The sequence below is a fragment of the Salvelinus alpinus genome, chromosome 9 (assembly GCF_045679555.1).
Source record: "Salvelinus alpinus chromosome 9, SLU_Salpinus.1, whole genome shotgun sequence".
NCBI classification, from domain to species: Eukaryota; Metazoa; Chordata; class Actinopteri; order Salmoniformes; family Salmonidae; genus Salvelinus; species Salvelinus alpinus.
The window spans coordinates 30,631,919-30,655,894 of NC_092094.1; the positions used below are offsets into that span (position 1 = coordinate 30,631,919).

Sequence of the window (23,976 nt, forward strand, 5' to 3'; positions counted from 1 at the left end):
ACTGTGATCAGTGTCTCTGTGTGTGTTTGGTCAGACTGTGTGTTTGAGGGCAGAGTGTACGGTCCAGGAGACAGCTTCCACCCTGCAGATGACCCCTGTCACATCTGCACCTGCGAGGTACTACACACACACACACACACACACACACACACACACACACACACACACACACACACACACACACACACACACACACACACACACACACACACACACACACACACACACACACACACACACACACACACACACACAGCGTGTCTAGATACAGTATTGTAGCAGGTGATGTCATTGTTTCCTGTGTCCAGGTGATGCCAGATGGAGAGCAGCACCTGAGGTGTTACCGTAAGCAGTGTCCCAGCCTGGTGGACTGTGTTAAAAGCAACATCCTGTTCTCTGGACCAGACTCCTGCTGCCCTGTCTGCGCACGTCAGTACACATACACACCAGTTTAACACACGCACACAAACATGCAGACACACTCTTTTTCTCTCTCTCTCTCCCTCACTCTAAAACTTCCAGTAACCTGTATTAATGAGGCGGGGGTTGACTTATAACGGATTTAGGATCATGAAATATTGTGTGGATGAAGGGTGGATGGCGGGCTGGTTGAATAAAGAGAAACAGTACTTAAAAAAATCTAAACATTTATCAAATGTATATACTGTATAGACTACATTGAGGTTTTTCTTTCATTATTTTAGGTTTCTGGCATTAGGACGTAAGCCTAAGCTTTAGGCCTAACTGTACGAGCGCCAAAGGATAATGTCAGAGTTCAATAAGAGAAAAGCTGTGAAATGAAGAGATGAAAATAAAGGAAGGGCCAGAAAAGTATTGTTTGAGAAAGATTTGGTGAAATGGTAAAAGAGGATGATGGCAGTGCCGGGCTACAGTATGTTATATGTGATGATTGTGAGGCGATATACAAATTTGACAGTCTGAAGAAGGGGACTTTAAATAGGCCTATGGCACATCAAGGGAACTGCCTACTGATGGGTTAAATGGAAACTGAAATCTGGACACTGACTGTGGGTCTATAACCTCTCACATAGCCTTAATATTAACTTCTGCAGAATTAAGCATTTCTTGCTGTAAAATTATACACTATCAAGGCAATTTTTACTCAGGAACAGGAGTGGAGAATTATTATTTATTTATTTCAGCGTCTTGAGAGAATGTGAATGCACATTTAGATACCTTCTGTAGAGATGCTATTTTTATCAGCATCATAAAAGCTGATAGTATTTCAACCACAGAAAATATGCATCCAAGCCGAACTGAAATCTTATCCAAAACATGTTGGGTCGTTTTCACAGCTTTCTATTTCCTGACAACCGGTCAAACTGATGTCATTTGGAAATTTTCCACCTAATTATTATACAGTGGGGAGAACAAGTATTTGATACACTGCCGATTTTGCAGGTTTTCCTACTTACAAAGCATGTAGAGGTCTGTAATTTTTATCATAGGTACACTTCAACTATGAGAGACGGAATCTAAAACAAAAATCCATAAAATCACATTGTATGATTTTTAAGTAATTAATTTGCATTTTATTGCATGACATAAGTATTTGATACATCAGAAAAGCAGAACTTAATATTTGGTACAGAAACCTTTGTTTGCAATTACAGAGATCATACGTTTCCTGTAGTTCTTGACTAGGTTTGCACACACTGCAGCAGGGATTTTGGCCCACTCCTCCCTACAGATCTTCTCCAGATCCTTCAGGTTTCGGGGCTGTCGCTGGGCAATACGGACTTTCAGCTCCCTCCAAAGATTTTCTATTGGGTTCAGGTCTGGAGACTGGCTAGGCCACTCCAGGACCTTGAGATGCTTCTTACGGAGCCACTCCTTAGTTGCCATGGCTGTGTGCTTCGTGTCGTTGTCATGCTGGAAGACCCAGCCACGACCCATCTTCAATGCTCTTACTGAGGGAAGGAGGTTGTTGGCCAAGATCTCGCGATACATGGCCCCATCCATCCTCCCCTCAATACGGTGCAGTCGTCCTGTCCCCTTTGCAGAAAAGCATCCCCAAAGAATGATGTTTCCACCTCCATGCTTCACGGTTGGGATGGTGTTCTTGGGGTTGTAGTCATACTTCTTCTTCCTCCAAACACGGCGAGTGGAGTTAGACCAAAAAGCTCTATTTTTGTCTCATCAGACCACATGACCTTCTCCCATTCCTCCTCTGGATCATCCAGATGGTCATTGGCAAACTTCAGACAGGCCTGGACATGCACTGGCTTAAGCAGGGGGACCTTGCGTGCGCTGCAGGATTTTAATCCATGACGGCGTAGTGTGTTACTAATGGTTTTCTTTGAGACTGTGGTCCCAGCTCTCTTCAGGTCATTGACCAGGTCCTGCCGTGTAGTTCTGGGCTGATCCCTCACCTTCCTCATGATCATTGATGCCCCACGAGGTGAAATCTTGCATGGAGCCCCAGACCGAGGGTGATTGACCGTCATCTTGAACTTCTTCCATTTTCTAATAATTGCGCCAACAGTTGTTTCCTTCTCACCAAGCTGCTTGCCTATTGTCCTGTAGCCCATCCCAGCCTTGTGCAGGTCTACAATTTTATCCCTGATGTCCTTACACAGCTCTCTGGTCTTGGCCATTGTGGAGAGGTTGGAATCTGTTTGATTGTGTGTGGACAGGTGTCTTTTATACAGGTAACGAGTTCAAACAGGTGCAGTTAATACAGGTAATGAGTGGAGAACAGGAGGGCTTCTTAAAGAAAAACTAACAGGTCTGTGAGAGCCGGAATTCTTACTGGTTGGTAGGTGATCAAATACTTATGTCATGCAATAAAATACAAATTAATTACTTAAAAATCATACAATGTGATTTTCTGGATTTTTGTTTTAGATTCCGTCTCTCACAGTTGAAGTGTACCTATGATAAACATTACAGACCTCTACATGCTTTGTAAGTAGGAAAACCTGCAAAATCGGCAGTGTATCAAATACTTGTTCTCCCCACTGTATATATTTTTGTTATTGCATGTTCTCCCCGGTCCCTAAACGTCTTTGCTCCACAAAAGAAGCAGAGATGATAGAGAACTTTACCGATGTCAACTAGCATTCATTCTATCAATTCATGACATTATTCTGGTGAGCAAAGGTTTATTTAGTCTACAAGGGCAACATACTTATATAATGACAGAAGAGAAGCTGCATGTATCTAATTAAGTTGACTAACAAATTTTTTATTTTATTTTATTTAACCTTTATTTAACCAGGTAGGCAAATTGAGAACACGTTCTCATTTACAATTGCGACCTGGCCAAGATAAAGCAAAGCAGTTCGACACATACAACAACACATAGTTACACATGGAGTAAAACAAACATATAGTCAATGATACAGTGAAAAAAAATAAGTCTATATGCAAGTGAGGTGAGATAAGGGAGGTGAAGGCAAACAAATATATGTATAAATAAATAAAAATATAAAAAGGCCATGGTGGCGAAGTAAATACAACACAGCAAGTAAAATAAAAACTAAAAAACACTGGAATGGTTGGTTTGCAGTGGAAGAAAGCGCAAAGTAGAGACAGAAATAATGGGGTGCAAAGGAGCAAAATAAATAAATAAATACAGTAGGTAAAGAGGTAGTTGTTTGGGCTAAATTATAGATGGGCTATGTACAGGTGCAGTAATCTATGAGCTGCTCTGACAGCTGGTGCTTAAAGCTAGTGAGGGAGATAAGTGTTTCCAGTTTCAGAGATTTTTGTAGTTCGTTCCAGTCATTGGCAGCAGAGAACTGGAAGGAGAGGCGGCCAAAGGAAGAATTGGTTTTGGGGGTGACCAGAGAGATATACCTGCTGGAGCGCGTGCTACAGGTAGGTGTTGCTATGGTGACCAGCGAGCTGAGATAAGGGGGGACTTTACCTAGCAGGGTCTTGTAGATGACCTGGAACCAGTGGGTTTGGCGACGAGTATGAAGCGAGGGCCAGCCAACGAGAGTGTACAGGTCGCAGTGGTGGGTAGTATATGGGGCTTTGGTGACAAAACGGATGGCACTGTGATAGACTGCATCCAATTTATTGAGTAGGGTTTTGGAGGCTATTTTGTAAATGACATCACCGAAGTCGAGGATTGGTAGGATGGTCAGTTTTACAAGGGTATGTTTGGCAGCATGAGTGAAGGATGCTTTGTTGCGGAATAGGAAGCCAATTCTAGATTTAACTTTGGATTGGAGATGTTTGATGTGAGTCTGGAAGGAGAGTTTACAGTCTAACCAGACACCTAGGTATTTGTAGTTGTCCACATATTCTAAGTCAGAGCCGTCCAGAGTAGTGATGTTGGACAGGCGGGCAGGTGCAGGCAGCGATCGGTTGAAGAGCATGCATTTAGTTTTACTTGTATTTAAGAGCAATTGGAGGCCACGGAAGGAGAGTTGTATGGAATTGAAGCTCGCCTGGAGGGTTGTTAACACAGTGTCAAAAGAAGGGCCAGAAGTATACAGAATAGTGTCGTCTGCGTAGAGGTGGATCAGAGAATCACCAGCAGCAAGAGCGACATCATTGATGTATACAGAGAAGAGAGTCGGTCCAAGAATTGAACTCTGTGGCACCCCCATGGAGACTGCCAGAGGCCCGGACAACAGACCCTCCGATTTGACACACTGAACTCGATCAGAGAAGTAGTTGGTGAACCAGGCGAGGCAATCATTAGAGAAACCAAGGCTGTCGAGTCTGCCGATGAGGATGTGGTGATTGACAGAGTCAAAAGCCTTGGCCAGGTCAATGAATACGGCTGCACAGTATTGTTTCCTATCGATGGCGGTTAAGATATCGTTTATGACCTTGAGCGTGGCTGAGGTGCACCCATGACCAGCTCTGAAACCAGATTGCATAGCGGAGAAGGTATGGTGGGATTCGAAATGGTCGGTAATCTGTTTGTTGACTTGGCTTTCGAAGACCTTAGAAAGGCAGGGTAGGATAGATATAGGTCTGTAGCTGTTAGGGTCAAGAGTGTCCCCCCCTTTGAAGAGGGGGATAACCGCAGCTGCTTTCCAATCTTTGGGAATCTCAGACGACACGAAAGAGAGGTTGAAAAGGCTAGTAATAGGGGTGGCAACAATTTCAGCAGATAGTTTTAGAAAGAAAGGGTCCAGATTATCTAGCCCGGCTGATTTGTAAGGGTCCAGATTTTGCAGCTCTTTTAGAACATCAGCTGACTGTATTTGGGAGAAAGAGAAATGGGGAAGGCTTGGGCGAGTAGCAGAGGGGAGGGCAGTGCTGTTGTCCGGGGTAGGGGTAGCCAGGTGGAAAGCATGGCCAGCCGTAGAAAAATGCTTATTGAAATTCTCAATTATAGTGGATTTGTCGGTGGTGACAGTGTTTCCTATCTTCAGAGCAGTTGGAAGCTGGGAGGAGGTGTTCTTATTCTCCATGGACTTTACAGTGTCCCAGAACTTTTTTGAATTTGTGTTGCAGGAAGCAAATTTCTGCTTGAAAAAGCTAGCCTTGGCTTTTCTAACTGCCTGTGTATATTGGTTTCTAGCTTCCCTGAAAAGTTGCATATCACGGGGGCTGTTCGATGCTAATGCAGAACGCCATAGGATGTTTTTCTGTTGGTTAAGGGCAGTCAGGTCAGGAGAGAACCAAGGGCTATATCTGTTCCTGGTTCTAAACTTCTTGAATGGGGCATGCTTATTCAAGATGGTGAGGAAGGCATTTAAAAAAAATGTCCAGGCATCCTCTACTGACGGGATGAGATCAATATCCTTCCAGGATACCTCGGCCAGGTCGATTAGGAAGGCCTGCTCGCTGAAGTGTTTCAGGGAGCGTTTGACAGTGATGAGTGGAGGTCGTTTGACCGCTGACCCATTACGGATGCAGGCAATGAGGCAGTGATCGCTGAGATCTTGGTTGAAAACAGCAGAGGTGTATTTGGAGGGCAAGTTTGTTAGGATGATATCTATGAGGGTACCCGTGTTTACGGAATTGGGGTGGTACCTGGTAGGTTCATTGATAATTTGTGTGAGATTGAGGGCATCAAGCTTAGATTGTAGGGTGGCTGGGGTGTTAAGCATGTTCAAATTTAGGTCGCCTAGCAGCACGAGCTCTGAAGATAGATGGGGGGCAATCAGTTCACATATAGTGTCCAGAGCACAGCTGGGGCCATGGGTGGTCTATAGCAGGTGGCAACGGTGAGAGACTTGTTTTTAGAGAGGTGGATTTTTAAAAGTAGAAGTTCAAATTGTTTGGGAACAGACCTGGATAGTAAAACAGAACTCTGCAGGCAATCTTTGCAGTAGATTGCAACACCGCCCCCTTTGGCCGTTCTATCTTGTCTGAAAATCTTGTAGTTGGGGATGAAAATGTCAGAATTTTTGGTGGTCTTTCTAAGCCAGGATTCAGACACGGCTAAAACATCCCGGTTGGCAGAGTGTGCTAAAGCAGTGAACAAAACAAACTTAGGGAGGAGGCTTCTAATGTTAACATGCATGAAGCCAAGGCTATTACGGTTACAGAAGTCATCAAAAGGGAGCGCCTGGGGAATAGGAGTGGAGCTAGGTACTGCAGGGCCTGGATTCACCTCTACATCACCAGAGGAACAGAGGAGGAGTAGGATAAGGGTACGGCTAAAAGCTATGAGAATTGGTCGTCTAGAACTTCTAGAGCAGAGAGTAAAAGGAAGTTTCTGGGGGCGATAAAATAGCTTAAAGGAATAATGTACAGACAAGGGTATGGTAGGATGTGAATACAGTGGAGGTAAACCTAGGTATTGAGTGATGATGAGAGAGATATTGTCTCTAGAAACATCATTGAAACCAGGTGATGTCATCGCATATGTGGGTGGTGGAACTGAGAGGTTGGATATGGTATAGTGAGCAGGGCTAGAGGCTCTACAGTGAAATAAGCCAATAAACACTAACCAGAACAGCAATGGACAAGGCATATTTACATTAAGGAGAGGCATGCTTAATCGAGTGATCAATAAGGGTCCAGTGAGTAGAGGTTGGTTGGGGTCACGGCGATCCAGACAGCTGGCCGGGTAGATGGCTATCGGTAGCAAGATAGCATAGGATGGAGGTCTATTTGTAGATACCTCGTGCGTTTCCGTCGGTAGGTTAGTGGGGTTCCGTGTGGTAGAGGGGATCAATCCAAATTGGCAAAAATAGATATAGTGACCCAATAAAAAAATAAAATAAATAAATAATAATGATAATTGTCCGATATACTTATTCAGATAGCAGCCGATAAGACAGCTAACGATTAGCGGGCCCCAGATGAGCGTTCAGGTAACGTCGGGACGGAGGTGCCAGTTGGATAACTCCCTCGGGCAGAAAACGTCGGCAGTCAGTCGTGAAGGCCCGGTGGGGCTCCGTATCTGCGGCAACAACAAAAAAAAACGGGTCCGGATAGGTGACTGTAGCCCAGGAATGGCTGATGGAACTCCTCAGCTGGCTAGCTCCGGAATGATTTGAGTTTGCTCCGGGATCGACGTAAGCCAATAGTCACATGGTTTGCAGCTAGCTAGCTGCGAAATCAAGGTGCAAATGTCCAGAGCCTGCGGCTGAAATCCGGGGAAACTGAGAGAAAAAAAGTCCCGGAATGCTCCGGTCCGAGTCGCGTTGCACAAAAGTGCCGGTAGATTATCAAGCTAAAGGAATAGCTGATGACCACAAAACGTGGGCAGCTGAAACACCAACGCTAGCCAGCAAACCGGCTAATTTCTGGGCAGCTACAGATTAGCTTCTGGCTAGCTATCGGATAGCTTCTGGTTAGCTTTCTGGCTAGCTTCTGAATTAGCCCCTGGCTAGCTTCCACGGTGGATTTTCAGATTTGAGGTAAATAATACTTTTTTGTAATTGGTGAAGCGGGTTGCAGGAAAGCTTTTGCAGGAAAGCTTTTGTAGTTGAGTTCTTGGATAATAAAATATATAAAAGATATGCGAAGAAAAGGTGTAAATATATACAGTGGGGAGAACAAGTATTTGATACACTGCCGATTTTGCAGGTTTTCCTACTTACAAAGCATGTAGAGGTCTGTAATTTTTATCATAGGTACACTTCAACTGTGAGAGACGGAATCTAAAACAAAAATCCAGAAAATCACATTGTATGATTTTTAAGTAATTCATTTGCATTTTATTGCATGACATAAGTATTTGATCACCTACCAACCAGTAAGAATTCCGGCTCTCACAGACCTGTTAGTTTTTCTTTAAGAAGCCCTCCTGTTCTCCACTCATTACCTGTATTAACTGCACCTGTTTGAACTCGTTACCTGTATAAAAGACACCTGTCCACACACTCAATCAAACAGACTCCAACCTCTCCACAATGGCCAAGACCAGAGAGCTGTGTAAGGACATCAGGGATAAAATTGTAGACCTGCACAAGGCTGGGATGGGCTACAGGACAATAGGCAAGCAGCTTGGTGAGAAGGCAACAACTGTTGGCGCAATTATTAGAAAATAGAAGAAAATAGAAGAAGTTCAAGATGATGGTCAATCACCCTCGGTCTGGGGCTCCATGCAAGATCTCACCTCGTGGGGCATCAATGATCATGAGGAAGGTGAGGGATCAGCCCAGAACTACACGGCAGGACCTGGTCAATGACCTGAAGAGAGCTGGGACCACAGTCTCAAAGAAAACCATTAGTAACACACTACGCCGTCATGGATTAAAATCCTGCAGCGCACACAAGGTCCCCCTGCTCAAGCAGGCGCATGTCCAGGCCCGTCTGAAGTTTGCCAATGACCATCTGGATGATCCAGAGGAGGAATGGGAGAAGGTCATGTGGTCTGATGATTCAAAACTAGAGCTTTTTGGTCTAAACTCCACTCGCCGTGTTTGGAGGAAGAAGAAGGATGAGTACAACCCCAAGAACACCATCCCAACCGTGAAGCATGGAGGTGGAAACATCATTCTTTGGGGATGCTTTTCTGCAAAGGGGACAGGACGACTGCACCGTATTGAGGGGAGGATGGATGGGGCCATGTATTGCGAGATCTTAGCCAACAACCTCCTTCCCTCAGTAAGAGCATTGATGATGGGTCGTGGCTGGGTCTTCCAGCATGACAACGACCCGAAACACACAGCCAGGGCAACTAAGGAGTGGCTCCGTAAGAAGTATCTCAAGGTCCTGGAGTGGCCTAGCCAGTCTCCAGACCTGAACCCAATAGAAAATCTTTGGAGGGAGCTGAAAGTCCGTATTGCCCAGAGACAGCCCCGAAACCTGAAGGATCTGGAGAAGATCTGTAGGGAGGAGTGGGCCAAAATCCCTGCTGCAGTGTGTGCAAACCTGGTCAAGAACTACAGGAAACGTATGATCTCTGTAATTGCAAACAAAGGATTCTGTACCAAATATTAAGTTCTGCTTTTCTGATGTATCAAATACTTATGTCATGCAATAAAATGCTAATTAATTACTTAAAAATCATACAATGTGATTTTCGGGATTTTTGTTTTAGGTTCCGTCTCTCACAGTTGAAGTGTACCTATGATAAAAATTACAGACCTCTACATGCTTTGTAAGTAGGAAAATCGGCAAAATCGGCAGTGTATCAAATACTTGTTCTCCCCACTGTATATATACAGGACACGACAATACGAAACAGAAATGACGTCTGAACTGCTAAGCCATCTTGGAAGTTCATCTTGGAAATAGCCTACCAATATGTTGTAAATTATAAGCAGTCCAAAAAAATCCTCCACCCTCTGTCAAAATATTGTTCCGCCGTCTCTGACTGTAGCCTACAGGACATGTTTCTATATTAACGAGTTAGGGTTGGGTTCGGGCCTCAGAATTTCACTTTATCACATATAGTTGGGCAGTTGCGGATGGGTTATTAGCAATTGCGGGCGGGTGCGGGTGAACAAACAGATGACCCGCGCAACACTAACCTGTGTGTGTGTGCACGCATGTGTGTAGAGCCCCTCAGTAACTGCACGGCCACTCTGATCGGTAACGAGGTCCTGGCTACAGACGACCCCTGCTTCACCTGCCAGTGCAAGGTACCATGGCAACAACCCCTGACCTGTGTTTGTTTGTCTGTTTAAAGCTGTATATTGTCTGTAGGAGTAGTGGTATAATAATATAAAGCTGTGTGTTGGACTAGTGATATATAACCTGTATCCCTGTGTGTTGTTGCGTTGATCAGGACCTGACGTGGACGTGTCTACACCAGAGCTGCCCCCCTCTCAGCTGCCGCCCTGAAGAACACTACACACCCCCTGATTCCTGCTGCCCCGTCTGTGACGGTACACGCTCAACCCTACCCCCTTTTTGTACACCCTAAACCCCATCTCTTAAACACCAAACCTTAACCTCGAAACCCTGTGTGGTCAAGTGTGTGTGTGTTTCTTTCAGAATGTGTTATCGAGGGTGAGAAGAGGCATGTGTCTAATGGTGAGAGCTGGACAGACAGTGAGGATGAGTGCGTCACATGCACCTGTAATGTAAGTTACACAAACACACAAGCACACACACAAACGTGCGCTAACGCACTCACAGAATCGCACAAATGGCACAAATTTCCATTGTTTTTTGTGTGTGTATTCTAGCTGGGTTACATTGAGTGCAGTATAGAGGAGTGTGTTCCTGTGGAGTGTGAGCAGGGCCTGGTCAGAATGAAGACTCCTGGAAAATGCTGTTACGAGTGTCAAGGTACCACTTCTACAGTACTTGCTAACCACTAATATATATATAACTATGCAATGGCCTCCCGAGTGGCGCAGTGGTCTAAGGCACTGCATCGCATTGCTAGCTGTGCCGCTAGAGATTCTGGGTTCGAGTCCAGGGCCTGTTGCAGCCGGCTGCGACCGGGAGACACATGGGGCGACGCACAATTGGCCTAGCGTCGTCTGGGTTAGGGGAGGGTTTGGCCAGCAGGGATGTCCTTTTCCCATCACGCACTAGCAACTCCTGTGCACGCTGACACGGTCGCCAGGTGTACGATGTTTTCTCCGACACGTTGGTGCGGCTGGCTTCCGGGTTAAGTGGGCATTGTGTGAAGAAGCAGTGCGGCTTGGTTGGGTTGTGTTTCGGAGGACGCAGGCTCCCGACCTTCACCTTTCCCAAGTCCATACGGGAGTTGCAGCGATGAGACAAGACTGTAACTACCAATTGGATACCACGAAATTGGGGAGAAAAAGGGGTAAAAAAACTATGCAATATCCCCACTACACAGCTAAACTGTTAATATACCACTACATAATGTGTGTGTGTGTGTGTGTGTTTCAGACTCGGGGGTGCAGTGTGTGTACCAGGGCTCTGTGTACCAGTCTAATGAACAGTGGGAAGTGGATGAGTGTACCAGCTGTACCTGTGTGTTTGGAGACGTACACTGTTACAGCCAACGCTGTCCTCCACTAGGCTGTGCAGCGGTCAATATAACACACACTTGTCTCTCTGTGTACTGTCTAGTCTCTCAGTGTTCTGTTTGGTCTCTCAGTGTTCTGTATGGTCTCTTAGTGTTCTGTATGGTCTCTCAGTGTTGTCTCTGACTCAGTGTTTCATATGTTCTTTCGGTGTTCCGTATGTTCTTTCGGTGTTCCGTCTGGTCTCTTAGTGTTCTTTTTGGCTTTTAGTGTTCTGTCTGGCCTCTCAGTGTTCTGTCTGGTCTCTCAGTGTTCTGTCTGGTCTGTCAGTGTTCCATCTGACTCTGTGTTCTGTGTTCTGTCTAACTATGTGTTCCGTTTGACTCTTGTGTGTAACAGGATGAGACTCCTGCTGTGATCCCAGGTGTGTGTTGTCCCCACTGTATACCACGGCCAGCCACCTGCGTAGCGTTTGGGGATCCCCACTACAGGACCTTCGATGGCCGCATGCTCCACTTCCAGGGGGCCTGCACTTACATACTGTCTCAGGACTGTGACGGAGGGGACTTCAGGTACAAAGCAATGCATTTTCTGTTAACAAGATTCATGCAAGGTTTGGTATTTGGTTGATTTGAACTAATTTGTGTACACCTGTGCGTGTCCAGTATCCATGCGACCAATGATGACCGTGGTCGAAAGGGAGTGTCCTGGACCAAAGAAGTAACTGTTTTCATAGGAGATGTGGTAGTGCAGCTACTCCAGGACTGGGTCGTTAGGGTGAGTGGGTTTCTGGTTGTGGATGTTCTAGCAGCGAGCCAATCAGAACATGTGTATAAGAGGTGAGAGCCAATCTGAGCTGAGGTGTTTTTTATTCCAGGTGGACTACAAGGTTGTCACCCTGCCTTTCCTCAAAGAACCATACATCTACCTGGAGCGCCAGACAAATACCATCCTACTCAACACTAATATAGGACTAAAGGTATGAAAACTACTATCTATTTACTCTAAGTTGTCTAAACCCTTACCTGTGATAACTCTTACATGTCTGAACTCCTCAGGTGTTGTGGAGTGGGCGATCCCACCTGGAAGTGAGTATTCCGGGGTCGTATAAAGGTCACACCTGTGGTCTCTGTGGCAACTTCAACAACTACCCCCAGGACGACCTACGAACCCCTGCAGGAAAAGTCAGTCAATCAGAGGCCGACTTTGGAAACAGCTGGAAGGTGAGTGAGTGTGTGTCTGTCTACTTTGTAGGTAGAGTGTTAACCACAACTCCTGTAGTTGTGTAAAATGACACCGGAGAGGAATGCAGATGTTTTACGTGTCCCCAACCGATTGTGTTTTTTTGTTTGTAACTTATTTTTTTACTTATTTTGTACATAATGTTGCCGCTACCGTCTCTTATAACCGAAGATAACTTCTAGACATCAGGACTGTGATTATTCACCACGGACTAGCAGAATCCTTTTTTTCCTTTCACGAGTCTGAAGAGCCCAACGAGAAGGATATACTGCTTTCTCGGGAACAGACCCCAATGATCTGCGTGAAGAGGAGGTGGAGAAAAAGGGGCCGGAGGGCGGGCTGCCTTCTGAGAATTGGTAGGCGATCGAATAAACCCCCACTTCCTTCCATTCTGCTAGCAAACGTGCAATCTTTTGAGAATAAAATCGATGACCTACGCGGAAGATTAAACTACCAACGGGACATTAAAAACTGTAATATCTTATGCTTCACGGAGTCGTGGCTGAACGACGACACTATCAACATACAGCTGGCTGGTGATACGCTGTACCAGCAGGATAGAACAGCGGCATCTGGTAAGACAAGGGGCGGCGGACTATGTATTTTTGTAAATAACAGCTGGTGCACGATATCTAAGGAAGTCTCGAGCTATTGCTAGCCTGAGGTAGAGTATCTCATGATAAGCTGTAGACCACACTACCTACCTAGAGAGTTTTCATCTGTATTTTTCGTAGCTGTTTACATACCACCACAGTCAGAGGCTGGCACTAAGTCAGCATTTAATGAGCTGTATTCCGCCATAAGCAAACAAGAAATCCTAGTAGCCGGGGACTTTAATACAGGGTAACTTAAATCCGTTTTGCCAAATTTCTATCAGCATGTTAAATGTGCAACCAGAGGGGAAAAAATTGTGGACCACCTCTACCCCACACACAGAGACGAATACAAAGCTCTCCCTCCATTTGGCAAATCTGACCATAATTCTATCTTTCTGATTCCTGCTTACAAATTAAAAGCAGGAGGCACCAGTGACTAGATCAATAAAAAAGTGGTCAAATGAAGCAGATGCTAAGCTAAAGGACTGTTTTGCTAGCACAGACTGGAATATGTTCCTGGATTCCTCCGATGGCATTGAGGAGTACACCACATCAGTCATTGGCTTCATCGATAAGTGCATCAATGACGTGACCCCCACAGTGACCGTACGTACATACCCCAACCAGAAGCCATGGATTACAGGCAGCATCGGCACTGAGCTAAAGGCTAAGGCTGCCACTTTCAAGGAGCGGGACTCTAACCCGGAAGCTTATAAGAATTCCCGCTATGCCCTCCGACGAACCATCAAACAGGCAAAGGATCAATACAGGACAAAGATCGAATCATACTACACCGGCTCTGACATTCGTTGGATGTGGCAGAGCTTGCAAACCATTACAGACTACAAAGGGAAGCACAGCCGAGAGCTGCCCAGTGACACAAGCCTACCAGACAAGCTAAACTACTTTGATGATCGATTCGAGGCAAATGACACTGAAACATGCATGGGAGCACCATCTGTTCCGGGAGACTGTGTGATCACGCTCTCCGCAGCCGATGTGAGTAAGACCTTTAAACAGGTCAACATTCACAAGGCCGCAGGGCCAGATGGATTACCAGGACGTGTACTGCGAGCATGCGCTGACCAACTGACAAGTGTCTTCACTGACATTTTCAACCTCTCCCTGTTTGAGTCTGTAATACAAACATGTTTCAAGCAGACCATCATAGTCCCTGTGCCCACGAACACTAAGGTAACCTGCCTAAATGACTACAGACCCGTAGCACTCACGTCTGTAGCCATGAAGGGCTTTGAAAGGCTGGTCATGGCTCACATCAACACCATCATCCCAGATACCCTAGACCCACTCCAATTTGCATACCGCCCCAACAGATCTACGATGATGCCATCTCTATTGCACTCCACACTACCCTTTCCCACCTGGACAAAAGGAACACCTATGTGAGAATGCTATTCATTGACTACAGCTCAGCGTTCAACACCATAGTGCCCTCAAAGCTCATCAATAAGCTAAGCACCCTGGGACTAAACACCTCCTTCTGCAACTGGATCCTGGACCTCCTGACGGGCCGCCCCCAGGTGGTAAGGGTAGGTAACAACACATCCGCCATGCTGATCCTCAACACGGGCCCCTCAAGGGTGCGTGCTCAGTCCCCTCCTGTACTCCCTGTTCATGGTCAGGCATGACTCCAACACCATCATTCATTTTGCCGAGGACACAACAGTGGTAGGCCTGATCAACGACGAGACAGCCTACAGGGAGGTGGTCAGATACCTGGCCGTGTGGTGCCAGGACAACAACCTCTCCCTCAACGTGATCAAGACAATGAGATGATTGTGGCCTACAGGAAAAAGAGAACCGAGCACGCCCCATTTCTCATCGACAGGGCTGCAGTGGAGCAGGTTGGGAGCTTCATTTTCCTTGGTGTCCACATCACCAACAAACTATCATAGTCCAAGCACACCAAGACAGTCATGAAGAGGGCACGACAAAACCTATTGCCCCTCAGGAAACAATTTTTTTTTGGCATGGGTCCTCAGATCCTGAAAAAGTTCTACAGCTGCATCATCGAGAGCATCCTGACTGGTTGCATCACTGCCTGGTATGGCAACTGCTCGGCCTCCGACCGCAAGGCACTACAGAGGGTAGTGCGAACGGCCCAGTACATCACTGGGGCCAAGCTTCCTGCCATCCAGGACCTTTATACCAGGCTGTGTCAGAGGAAGCACCTAAAAATTGTCAGACTCCAACCACCCTAGTCATAGACTGTTTTGTCAGCTTACGCACGGCAAGCGGTACCGGAGCACCAAGTCTAGGTCAAAAAGGCTTCTTAATAGCTTCTACCTCTATGCCAGAAGACTCCTGAACATCTAATCAAATGGCTACCCAGACTATTTTCATTGCCACCCCCCTTTTTTCAACGCTGCTACTCTGTTATCATCTATGCAGTCACTTTAATAACTCTACCTACATGTGCATACTACCTCAACTAACCGGTGCCCCCGCACATTGACTCTGCACCGGTACCCCCCTGTATATAGTCTCGCTATTGTTATTTTACTGCTGTTCTTAATTACTTGTTAATTTTATTTCTTATTCTTATCTGTATTTTTTAAAACTGCATTGTTGGTTAGGGGCTCTTAGGTAAGCATTTCACTGTAAGGTCTACACCTGTTGTATTCGGCACATGTGACTTTTGATTTGATTTGTCAGAGCAGCCATACACAGACCCTGGTATCGCTATCTCCCCCTGTAGGTGGGTAGTGGTAACAGCAGCCTGTCATGTCAGCCTGGGGAGGATATTGACCCCTGTAAGGCAGCAGGCTACCAGGCCAGGAAGTCGGCTAATGCACGCTGCAGGTAACACACACACCAGACTTTTCAAAAACATTAGCTGCGCTTGAGCTTGCCTGCTAGATTGATTGATTGACCTTTGTTCCTCAGGGTTCTGAAGTCTGCAGTGTTCCATACCTGCCACCACTTGGTGGCTCCAGAGCCCTGGTATGCAGCATGTGTCTATGACCTGTGTGCCTGCGGAGCCAACGCTGACGAGTGTCTGTGTGATGCCCTGGAGGCCTACGCAGCGCAGTGCAGAGAGGCTGGGGCTAGACTGTCCTGGAGGAGCTCCTCACTGTGTGGTAAATACAAACACAAAACCACAGTATAAAACATTATTTTACCACAGTAAAGGGCCCCATCTCTCTGTGTTGACATCTGTCCCTGCCCATTTCTCTCTCTCGATCTAGCGGTGGGCTGTCCAGTGGAGCGTGGTTTCGTGTTTGATGAATGTGGTCCCCCATGTCCAGTGACCTGTGTTAACCGTGACGTGCCACTAGGGGTGATAGAGAGCCACTGTTTTAAACCCTGTGTGCCCGGCTGCCAGTGTCCTGCTGGACTGGTATTACACAACAACCACTGTGTACCACCAGAGACATGCCCCAAGATCATACATGGCAAGTCCTAACACACACCCACACACATTCCTAAGGACTGCATGGACCTCTCGCAACTCTGACAGTGTGAATGAACTGTCTGAAGAGGTATCTCACTCACCTGTGGACTTTGTTGTTTTTTATTAACATTCTGTGAAGCTGAATTCATTTTGATCAACATTGTAATGAATGCCATGTATTTTATGACTGTACTGTTAAGTGTTTGTGATGTGACCACTCTGTGCCTCTAACGCTCAGGGTAGGGCTGCTGATACACTATTGTGCTCTGCAGGGATGTAGTGGGAAAACACTGTTGAGAAAATAAAAAGGTGGGTTAACAGGGTTAACATGTTGTTACACTCCACTACATCCCAGGTGCTTTTACTGTATAAACCTCATTCTCTGTTGTATCCACAGGGAATTATTTGAATATATTATGTTTCTTTGTCCCTTAATGTAGGTATTATGTGTTATGCCAGACTACACAGACTTACAATATTGGACACATTCCCTCTGCCATTTCACAACAAATAAAGATAACTATCCAACGTGTGGTTTTTGGGCGTGTTTTAATACATTGTACAGGCCAGGGGAACTAATTGCTCCTAGGTGAGACCAGCAACATGGTCAGGTGTCAACTGTCTGATTGAGGCTGACAGACAACTTTCACTGTTTCCTGGTAAACAAATCCGTCTGTTGTCGGGGCGACTGACGTAACCATGCCAATAGTGTGTATAATTCATCAGTCTATGGCGTAAACATGGAACAGCTAAGACACTAGCTGAGAATGTTTATTTTCCTCAGTACTGTCTTATTCGTATTGTGTGTGTGTGTGTGTGTGTATCCATGTGTGCAATGTTTGATGTGTAAGCCAGTGTGTTCTCCAGGGTGTGATGGAGCAGTGGGTAGGTAGGCTTCACCAGTTTTTAGGTTGTTCTCTGGGAGGACAGCTTTCTCAGGATGTGTGTGTTCTGTTCCACAAGCTGTTGAATGAACACACTGGCATGGAGAGCGCACACACAGCTATAGAGAATTTGACACAAACACAAAAAGGTATAATAAAGTTAGGTTGTGTATAGTCCACTCTTTTTCTGTTTCAATTCAATAGGTTTGACAGGCAAATCTGTTATTATTGCCAAGCTGTATTGTTAAAAACCTCTTCCCCCTCCCTCTTTTTTGTTGACTGTTATCCTTTCCTGGAGGCAGAAACATAAAAAGCTACGCTAAACTGAACTAGCTGACTAAGCAGAACGCTAACGTTACCTCTTACTAATGCTTAATCATAAAATAGAGTTAGCTAGCTAGGTCTCAAATAGGCCAGTAAATAAGAAAAGTATAACTGTCCATCACGTTTTCTTAAGTTCATATAGCTTATTCAACTTAAAATTTAAATAAAGCAAACGTTAGCTCACTCACTTGTATATTTCACACCTATCTAGCTCTATTTATTCATTCAACATGAGTAGCTAAGAGGTTAATAAATGCTTAGCTAGCATGCTCTGATTAGCTCAGCATGTTGCTGCTATCTTGCTACATTTGATTCTTTGCTTCAAGTCAGCAGACCAGTTCAAATCAAACTTTGTCACATGCGCCGAATACAACATGTGTAGACCGTGAAATGCTTACTTACAAGCCCTTAACCAACAGTGCAGTTCAAGAAAGAGTTAAGAAAATATTTACCAAATAAACTAAAGTAAAAAATTATAAAAAGTAACAGAATAAAATAACAATAACGAGGCTATATACAGGGGGTACCGGTACTGAGTCAATGTGCGGGGGTACAGGTTAGTCGAGGTAATTTGTACATGTAGGTAGGGGTGAAGTGACTATGCATAGATAATAAACAGCGAGTAGCAGCAGTGTAAAATAACAAATGGGTGGGGGGGGGGGGTCAATGTAAATAATCCAGTGGCTATTTTATTAATTGTTCAGTGACTTGGGGGTAGAAGCTGTTAAGGAGCCATTTGGTCCTAGACTTGGTGCTCCGGTACCGCTTGCCGTGCGGTAGCAGAGAAAACAATCTATGACTTGGGTGACTGAAGTCTGACAGTTTTTGGGGCTTTCCTCTGACACCGACCTATTATATAGGTCCTGGATGGCAGGAAGCTTGGCCCCAGGGAAGTACTGGGCCGTATCTTAAGAGATATTGACACATTTGTCTGACTACTGTAACACAATAATGATTTAAAAACATTACAACTTGTAACTCAACATTTTATTCACAAGGTTCTCAGTTCAAACCTCTGCCATGTTTTCAAAAGTTGTGCATATATTTCAGACATTTGAGAGTAAAAAACCTTGACTGGGGTGTGTTTCTGAACCTTGATTCTACAGATCTACAAGGACCTACAGTTGCTGAACACAGGAAAACTGTACCCCACAGACACAAGACCCACATCGCACACCTCAACCAAGCCCTGTACTGCACCGCCGGTCATGCTCAGTATGACAGAGATGCACAGACCATACCCACAGAGAAAGAAAAGGGAGATGGAGACTGAGGAGAGCAGCTAGACAGCGCTGGGCCATTTAAGCTGTTCGTTTGTAAGACTGTCTCACTCTCTCTCTCTCTATCCCTCTCTCACCCATAATCACACTGTGTGTGTGCGTGTGTGTGTGTGTGTCTGTCCCTGTCCCCAGGCTGGTGCAGGAGGGTGTGTGCGGAGCCCTGCCATCTATGAGCTGTGGTCAGACGTCATGGGAGAGAGGTCAGGTGTTGGGTGTGTCGCTCTTTCAGAGCGCCTCCTACTGGTGGGAGTAAAGTATGACGCCGTCACACACACACTCTACACAGAGATGCTGTATGAACACCATGGTGAGACAAACACACACACAAACACAGTACATCACATGTGTATACGCAGAACATCCCATCATGTTTCTGATATCCCAGGGCTGGTTGCCTGGGAGACGCTGTTGCCGTGGGAGGGTGAGGTGAGGGGTGTGGAGCTAGGTTTGCTATGGGAGGAAAGTCAGGAGACATGCTGAATCAGTCTGACCTACCTGGAGCCTTCAAAATATACAGGTAACACACACGCTTAAGATGGTTTTAGTTTGTGCATAACAATTATACACAATGAGTTGATATAGAGGAGTAATTTAATTGAGTGGGAAACCTACGGATGAGCCAGTGTGTGTGCAGCAGATGGCTACCTCTCTGATCATGTGATGACATGATTAACATGCGCAATGAGGGCGTGTCTCTGAGGGGCTGTCCTGATTGAGAGAAACCCAGTGAGGAATCTTGGTCAGCCATCTCCCTCCTCACTCGGATACACACCAGCCTTGAGCACCAGACAAATACACTCACTGCCCTGGCCAAGAGGTACACACAAAGAAACATGCACACCTCAAATCCACAATAACTGCCCTTACCAAGAGGCAAACACATTTTGCCAATCACAACCATGACTGTGAGAATGTGTCCCTCTGCCCCTGCAGGCTGGACAGGGAGACCCTGCGGCTGATGGGTCTGTACGCCAGCCTGGCCACCATCAGTGCTCAGAGGGAGAAACTGTCCCATGGTGCACTGCTTGCTGGCAGCCAGACAGGACTGGGAGACATGGTGAGAGCTTCATGGCAACCACAATGGGAATAAGTCTCTGACTTTACTGTGTCAATTTCATATAGCTGCTGCCAACATACTGACTCAACTCCAGCCACTTTAATAATGGGAATTGATGGAAATGTATGTAAAAATGTATCACTAGCCACTTTAAACAATGCAACTTAATATAATGTTTACATACCCTACATTACTCATCTCATATGTATATGTATATACTGTACTCTATATCATCTACTGCATCTTGCCATCTTTATGTAATACATGTATCACTAGCCACTTTAAACTATGCCACTTTATGTTTATATATCCTACATTACTCATCTCATATGTATATACTGTACTCTATACCATCTACTGCATCTTGCCTATGCCGTTCTGTACCATCACTCATTCATATATCTTTATGTACATATTCTTTATCCCTTTACACTTGTGTATAAGGTAGTAGTTGTGGAATTGTTAGGTTAGATTACTCGTTGGTTATTACTGCATTGTCGGAACTAGAAGCACAAGCATTTCGCTACACTTGCATTAACATCTGCTAACCATGTGTATGTGACAAATAAAATGTGATATCTGCCTTGTTTCCAGACCCAGTACTAGCGGCTCCTGCAGTAGAGATCAAGCCCTGCTCTACCTGCAGGAGGATGAAGAACCCCCCATCTCTCAACAACAGGTTTTGTCATCGTATCTGTCAGGAACACTGCTGTTGTCTCTTTGCTATACTGTGTTATACCCCCCTGCTCCTGGAGTTTGACCCCTAGCCTCTGACCTTGGACCAGTTGGTCCTGAAGTGTCTGATACTGAGTCAGGAGTGGAAAGGAAAGCGCCTGTTGAGGCTCCTGCATGGGATCTCCCCAGATGAGCTGCAGGGGCCAGGAGAGCAGAATTCACCTACAGAAGGTCAGTATGTCTGCCTGTCTATTTGATATAGCTAAATTACTGCTTTTTCCCATCTTGATCTCTAACGTGTCCTATTATCTATAATAAAAATATAATCAAACTTTATCAAATGCGCAGAATACAACGAGTGTAGACTTTACCGTGAAATGCTTGCCTGCGAGCAACTTCCCAACAATGCAGAGTAAAAAATAAATAAAAAATTGAAGAAAAAAATTACAAGGGAAAAAATAATAAGAATGGAGCTATATACAGGGAGTACCTGTATCGTATCAATACACTATATATACACGAAAGTATGTGGACACCCATTCAAATGAGTAGATTTGGCTATTTCAGCCACACCCATTGCTGACAGGTGTAGAAAATCAAGCACACAGTCATGCAATCTCCATAAACAAACATTGGCAGTAGAATGACCTTACTGAAGAGCTCAATGACTTTCAACATGGCACTGTCATAGGGTGCCGCCTTTCCAACAAGTCAGTCCGTAAAATTTCTGCCCTGCTAGAGCTGCCCGGTCAACTGTAAGTGCTGTTGCTGTGAAGTGGAAATGTCTAGGAGCGAAAACGTCTCAGCTGCGAAGTGGTAGGCCACACAAGCTCACAGAACGGGCACGCCGAGTGCTGAAGCGCGGTAATGTGTAAAATTGTCTGTCTTCGGTAGCAACACTTACCACCGAGTTCCAAACTGCCTTTGGAAGCAACGTCAGCACAAGAACTGTTCGTCATGAAATGGGTTTCAATGGGCGAGCAGCCGCACACAAGCCTAAGATCACCGTGCGCAATACCAAGAGTTGGCTGGAGTAGTGTAAAGCTCGCAGCCATTGGACTCTGGAGCAGTGGAAACGCGTTCTCTGGAGTGATGAATCACACTTCACCATCTGGGTTTGGCGGATACAAGGAGAACGCTATCTAGCCGAATGCATAGGCCCAACTGCAAAGTTTGGTGGAGGAGGAATAATGATGTGGGGCTGTTTTTCATGGTTCAGGCTAGGCCCCTTAGTTCCATTGCAGTGGTGTGAAGTACTTAAGTAAAAATACTTTAACATAAGCCTTCCCAGAAGAGTGGAGGTTGTTATAGCAGCAAAGGGGGATCAACTCCATATTAAAGCCCATGATTTTGGAATGAGATGTTTGACGAGTAGTCCACATACTTTTGTGTATGTACAGTAAGCTTCCAGACCCTTTGCTATGAGACTGGATATTGAGCTCAGGTGCACCCTGTTTCCATTGATCATCCTTGAGATGTTTCTACAACTTGATTGGAGTCCACCTGTGGTAAATTCGATTGATGGGACATGATTCGAAAAGGCACACACCTGTCTATATAAGGTTCCACAGTTGACAGTGCATGTCAGAGCAAAAATCAAGTCATGAGGTCAAAGGAATTGTCCGTAGGATTGTGTCGAGGCACAGATCTGGGGAAGGGTACCATCAAATTTCTGCAGTATTGAAGGTCCCCAAGAACACAGTGGCCTCCATCATTCTTCAATGGAAGAAGTTTGGAACCACCAAGACTCTTCCTAGAGCTGGCTGCCCGGCCAAACTGAGTAATCGGGGGAGAAGGACCTTGGTCAGGGAGGTGACCAAGAACCCAATGGTCACTCTGACAGAGCTCCAGAGTTCCTCTGTGGAGATGGGAGAACCTTCCAGAAGGACAACCATCTCTGCAACACTCCACCAATCAGGCCTTTATGGTATAGTGGCCAGACGGAAGCCGCTCCTCAGTAAAAGGCACATGACAGCCCACTTGGAGTTTGTTAAAAGGCACCTAAAGAACTCTCAGACCATGATAAACAAGATTCTCTGGTCTGATGAAACCAAGATTGAACTCTTTGGCCTGAATGCCAAGCTCCACGTCTGGAGGAAACCTGGCACCAACCCTACGGTGAAGCATGGTGGTGTCAGCATCATGCTGTGGTGATGGTTTTCAGCAACAGGGACTGGGAGACTAGTCAGGATCGAGGGAAAGATTAACGGAGCAAAGTACAGAGATCGTTGATGAAAACCTGGGGCGAAGGTTCACCTTCCAACAGGACAATGACCCTAAGCACGCAGCCAAGATAATGCTGCAGTGGCTTCGAGAAAAATCTCAATATCCTTGAGTGGCCCAGTCAGAGCCCGGACTTGAACCCGATCGAACACAACACATTGGCTCAAAAATGCATTCCAGGTGATTACCTCATGAAGCTGGTTGAGAATGCCAAGAGTGTGCAAAGCTGTCAAGGCAAACGGTGTCTACTTTGAAGAATATATTCTGATTTGTTTAACATATTCTTGGTTACTACATAATTCCATATTTGTTATTTCATAGTTTTGATGTCTTCACTATTATTCTACAATGTAAAATATAGTAAAAAATAAAGAAAATCCCTGGAATGAACAGGTGTGTCCAAACTTTAGACTGATACTCTATGTAAATGTTATATTTCAGGAGGGGGGGGGTTCAATCAATTTCCCAAAATTTAAAATGTTTTTTCTTTGTCATTATGGGGTATTGTGTGGAGATTGATGAGGGAAAATAACAATTTCATCATTTTTCGAATAAAGCTGTAACGTAACAAAAGGTGGAAAAAGTCAAGCGGTCTGAATACTTTCCGAATGCACTCTACATGAAGGAAGGGTAAAGTTACTAGGCATCAGGATAAATTATAATATGAGTGAAACAAAGAACAGAGTAGTAGCAGCATTTAATGTGTAAAGTGTGTGTGTTGTGTCGGTATGCGTGTGTGAATGTAGTGTATGTGAATGTGTGTGGGTTTTGAAGTCGGAAGTTGAAGTCGGAAGTTTACATACACCTTAGCCAAATACATTTAAACAATTCCTGACATTTAATCCTAGTAAAAATGAACTGTCTTAGATCAGTTAGGATCACCACTTTATTTTAAGAATGTGAACTGTCAGAATAATAGTAGAGAGAATGATTTATTTCAGCTTTTATTTCTTTCATCACATTCCCAGTGGGTCAGAAGTTTACACAAACTCAATTAGTAT

General features: G+C 45.2%; 1 protein-coding gene across 1 annotated transcript in view; it reads left to right on the plus strand.

Moving 5' to 3' along the window:
• kcp (kielin cysteine rich BMP regulator) overlaps positions 1-17,060 on the plus strand; it is a 47,402-nt gene extending 30,342 nt beyond the window's left edge. The window contains exons 35-48 of the mRNA XM_071416687.1: positions 35-117; positions 309-429; positions 9,892-9,974; positions 10,121-10,220; positions 10,330-10,418; positions 10,524-10,626; positions 11,203-11,345; positions 11,679-11,851; positions 11,945-12,056; positions 12,157-12,258; positions 12,338-12,502; positions 15,837-15,940; positions 16,025-16,218; positions 16,327-17,060. Of these exons, the coding sequence (XP_071272788.1) occupies positions 35-117; positions 309-429; positions 9,892-9,974; positions 10,121-10,220; positions 10,330-10,418; positions 10,524-10,626; positions 11,203-11,345; positions 11,679-11,851; positions 11,945-12,056; positions 12,157-12,258; positions 12,338-12,502; positions 15,837-15,940; positions 16,025-16,218; positions 16,327-16,544 (1,790 nt within the window). The 3' untranslated portion in view covers positions 16,545-17,060. The remainder of the gene's footprint in view (positions 1-34; positions 118-308; positions 430-9,891; positions 9,975-10,120; positions 10,221-10,329; positions 10,419-10,523; positions 10,627-11,202; positions 11,346-11,678; positions 11,852-11,944; positions 12,057-12,156; positions 12,259-12,337; positions 12,503-15,836; positions 15,941-16,024; positions 16,219-16,326) is intronic.
• The last annotated feature ends 6,916 nt before the right edge of the window (positions 17,061-23,976 follow it).